General features: G+C 39.1%; 1 protein-coding gene across 1 annotated transcript in view; it reads right to left on the bottom strand.

Annotated features, from left to right (window-relative positions):
• Positions 1–3,166: 3,166 nt before the first annotated feature.
• The window catches only part of LOC102831855 (short-chain dehydrogenase/reductase family 16C member 6-like), a 25,835-nt gene continuing 24,744 nt past the window's right edge, over positions 3,167–4,257 (bottom strand). Inside the window, exon 6 of the mRNA XM_006877294.1 lies at positions 3,167–3,320. Coding sequence (XP_006877356.1) covers positions 3,167–3,320 — 154 coding nt within the window. The remainder of the gene's footprint in view (positions 3,321–4,257) is intronic.

Raw genomic sequence — 4,257 nt, 5'->3', positions numbered from 1 at the left:
TTTCTTTCTTTCTTTCTTTCTTTCTTTCTTTCTTTCTTTCTTTCTTTCTTTCTTTCTTTCTTTCTTTCTTTCTTTCTTTCTTTCTTTCTGTGGGAATGTACATAAAAACACTCAGGAATATATAATCATTTAAACAACCAAAGGGCATATTCTGCAAGCCTGCCTCCTGGCCACCAGCACTCAGTCTTTCTCTTTTCATGAGTCTAGAGTCCTCAGCTGCTCCCTCTCTCCATGTACTCATCCCTGCCTCCATCTCTGGTGTTGCTGCTTCTCTGGATAGGGACCCACATTCCACTCATGCTCTTCTCCCTTGTCATAGGGTCCTCTGTTTCTGGACTGTAAGATTAACTACACCCCCCATTCTCTGAATTGAGTTTAACTGGACTGATAGATCCTCTTGGAAGCTACTGTTTTGATTGGACCTTTTTCTATTTTGTGAAGATATCATAAAGAGACTTATTACTGATATAATTTGTCTTCAGCCATCCACTAATTGCAGAGACAAAATTTAACACATTATGTTTGGAGCAAACCAGTTCATGCATGAACTGGAACCCTAGTAGTAGTGCTTTTTTTTTTTTTTTTTTTTTTAAGTATCAGTGCTTTTTGACTTACCCTTGTATATATAGATCTGCTTCACTGGCTTTGCTCATCTAGAGAATGCAGACTAAGACAAAAAGTTAAATTTAATTTCCTGGGAGTTATTGCTTATCTGGAATGTTTTAATTGTCTATTAGGTTAAATTTGTGTCTCAAATTAAGCTATGCTTTCTTTGTATGAATGTAGAAATGTTACATTCCCAATCATATGATAGCTCTTATGAGAGATCTTTTATACATTGAGTAGTCAGCAAATATATACTTCAATTTTCTTGATATTTCACTCTTTGGTTTTACCATCACTCATTAGATACTGAACCTGCTAGATCGATGTTTAGTGATCACAACTCAAACCCAAGGAATAATCTGAACATAGAAAGATATCATTGCAAGGAGATTTACAAATGGCTGGCATGTATAGCACATTTTATATGAGTATAAAGTTTTTAAAAATGGAGCTTATTGTTCACCTGGGAGCCATCAAGGCAAGCTGTCAAGTCCCTTCAGGACAAACCCCTTTCAAGACTGTGACTTAAAGGGAACACACGAGCAGGCTTGTAAGCTCACTGGTGACCGTGTTGGTCTACTTGTTAGTGGAAGTGGGAGAAAGGCAGTAATGAAGACTTGGGCTGAGTTTGAACATGGTCCATGGACTCCTGTCAACCTTGATATTAGAGAGAGAAGAGGAAGGGGTGGTTGGTCCAAAGTTTTGAGAGACTTGGGAACTCCTGAGCCCATGAACACTGACCTAGTCTCTGGGGGCTACAGCTGAGAATGAAGTGTCCAGCTGATATGAATTGAGGGGGAGGTGTGCAAAAACACTCAAGCTTGCAGATAGTACTCTTTTGACCTAGCTTGGATGGCTTGATAATCAGAACTTAACTAAAGGAAAATAAAGAAATTTTGTACAGAAAGGAAGTATAAATTGCTGCAGTTTGATGATCTTCACTTTTACTTATGGATATGTTGTTGTTGTTATGTGCTGTGGAGTTGGTTCCGACTCATAGTGACCCTGAACAGGGTTTCCGAGGCTGTAAATCTTTACGGGAGCAGAAAGCCTCATTTTTCTCCCGCAGAACAGCTGGTAGTTTCAAACTGCTGACCCTGAGGCTCGCAGCCCGATTCGTAACCACTATGCTACCAGAGCTCCTTAGTAACTCAAAATACCAACTGAGAGGGAAGAAGCCTTCAAATCAAAGACCAAGTCTGTCTCCTCAGTACACAGGATTGATAGGGATGGGCAGCTTAGATGTTGGCTATCTGAAATGGGCATTTAAAGGCACAAAGTGTCTGGCTTACAAGATTTTAAGAGGGAGTTTCATTTCAGAGCAAGTGGGGGAATGTGGAGTCTCCACAGAATAGTTTTCATCTTGTCTAAATGGATCTGATGAAAGGAGATGGGGATAGGATTTTTTTTTTTTAATCCAATAGTTAGTAATTGTTATCATGACTAATCACGATTGTCACAACTGAAAAGTTATAAGTTATGTAACAAAAAGGAGGAGCAGTTAATTTTGCATTCCAGGAACAGAGGACCCTAGGACTATAAAGAGGGAAGAACAGGAATGGAACATTAGATCCTAACCAGAGAAGTAGAGACACTATTGACCGAGACAGAGGTGATAGGGTGGCGAGATAGAGCAGCTGAGGACTCTAGACTCAAGGAAAGAGAAAGGCTGAGTATTGGTAGGCAGGAGGCTAGCTTATAAAATGTGCCCTTAAGTTGTTTAAGGGATTGTATATTCCTGTGTGTTGTTTTGTGTACATCAAGAGAGAAAAGGGAAGGAATAGAGGCAAATAATATTGGCTGATGGTGCATGGAGGGGATTGTAATCATTGCAATGAAGCAAAGTGTGGTTGGTTGAGTGTAAAACTGGCTTTCTGCAATGTAAATTATCATTTAATTAATAATAAAAGCTTTTCTTTAAAAAAGGGAGCTTATATCACACATTCAGATGTATCAATGGAAAGATCATTTTATTGAATTAACTATGAAAATAAGGTTTCCTTCTCAAGACAGTAGAGCATAAAAATCAAATTAAGTATTTTTTATTTTCTTATGGAGTAAAGAAGCTAGGAATTGCTTGACACACTCAGATGCAAACAAAATGGTTAGTTACAGATTTATTTTATCTAATAAGCTCACTTCCACTAGGGACCTTGATATGATCTTACAACTCCAGTAAAAATAGGCAGTAGAAACATGCATTTAATTTTTGAAGTAAAAATGATTTTTTAATTACAAAACTGATATGTATCTTTAAGTCTTATGCTGAAAAACTATCTGCTTAAAACACTGATTTGCAAAGTGGTTTACAAATTAATTACCCCCTTTCTATTATACTGCACATTTAAATATTAAATTAGAGTCAATTGGCATTATTTTATTTTTACAAATATATTCACTGAGTTCATTGGAAAGGCTTTGATGTCCTTATTTACAAAATAGAAAAATTGTGAAATGGATAGATAATTTGGATACCTTGCATAATAATCAGTGTGTAAGCTATGTCCTGGCACTTCTGAAAGGCCTGTGAATCATTGCTTATCTTTATATCACTGTGTTTTTATTGCATAACCACACTTGAGGTTTGGGCTTTTGGTGTTCCCTCTGTTTCAGTCTCAATTTCTTCTGCTGTCTTTCTCTCTTTTAATTCAGCCAAGCATGTGTCAACTCCAAGATATTCACTAAAGGCAAGCACAATTTTTGTAGCTGCAAAACTGGAGAAAAGCACAGAAAACAATGATTTTTTTTCCCCCCAGAGAATTTCACAAAGTAGGAATTTCATAAAACATGGATCACAGTGGTTTATGTTTTGTAAATCATTACTACGTAGGTCCTGACCCTGATCACCACCCAACACCCTCTCTTATGGCAGGTTTCAACTCTGGTTGCCCATCAGAACCACTTGAAAGTTTAGAAAAAATCCCAAAGCTCAGAGCACCATGTACACATATATTCTCTGAATTCTGAGGAAAGACTATGATACTCTATTTACTAGACCAATAAATGATAGCAAACACTAGAAAGAAAACTTGTCACACTTAAGTAGAATGTCTGGGAGGAGGCCAAGACCTCAGTAGTTCCTTGGGTGTCTGAAATGTGCACCCCGAGTGGAGAAACACTGCATTTGTTCTGCTTGTTGTTGCACACCATCTGACTCATTGCAACCTTGTCTTGGATTTCTGAGAGGGTCTGGTGGGTGTGAACTGCCCACCTTGTGGTTAGCAGTCCAGTCTTCTCCTATGGAACCACACAAGGGCTCTATTCTGCTTGTTGTTGTTGCTGTTAAGTGCCGTCGAGTCGGTTCTGACCCATAGTGACCCTGTATAGGGTTTCTGAGGAGCAGTTGGTGAGCTTGAACTGCCAACCTTACAGTTCAAATGGCTTTGCAGTCTGGTGCATTAACCCACAGTGCCACATTCTGCTTGTTGTTGTTGTTGTCAGGTGCCATTGAGTTGGAACCAACTCATAGCGACCCCATTCACAGCAGAACGAAACAATGTCCTATCCTGGGCCAACCCCACCACCACTGCCACACTTGATGCCATCAATGATGCCACCTGGCTGATCCATCTCGTTGGGGGTCTTCCTCTTTTTCTCTGACTCTCCACCTTACCCAGCGACTGTTCTCTCCTGACAATATGTCCAAAGTAT

This window comes from Chrysochloris asiatica, unplaced genomic scaffold (genome assembly GCF_000296735.1).
Source record: "Chrysochloris asiatica unplaced genomic scaffold, ChrAsi1.0 scaffold00458, whole genome shotgun sequence".
Classification (NCBI taxonomy): domain Eukaryota; kingdom Metazoa; phylum Chordata; class Mammalia; order Afrosoricida; family Chrysochloridae; genus Chrysochloris; species Chrysochloris asiatica.
The sequence above is the reverse complement of the archived record's forward strand: the minus strand, read 5'-3'. Positions and strand labels throughout refer to the sequence as shown.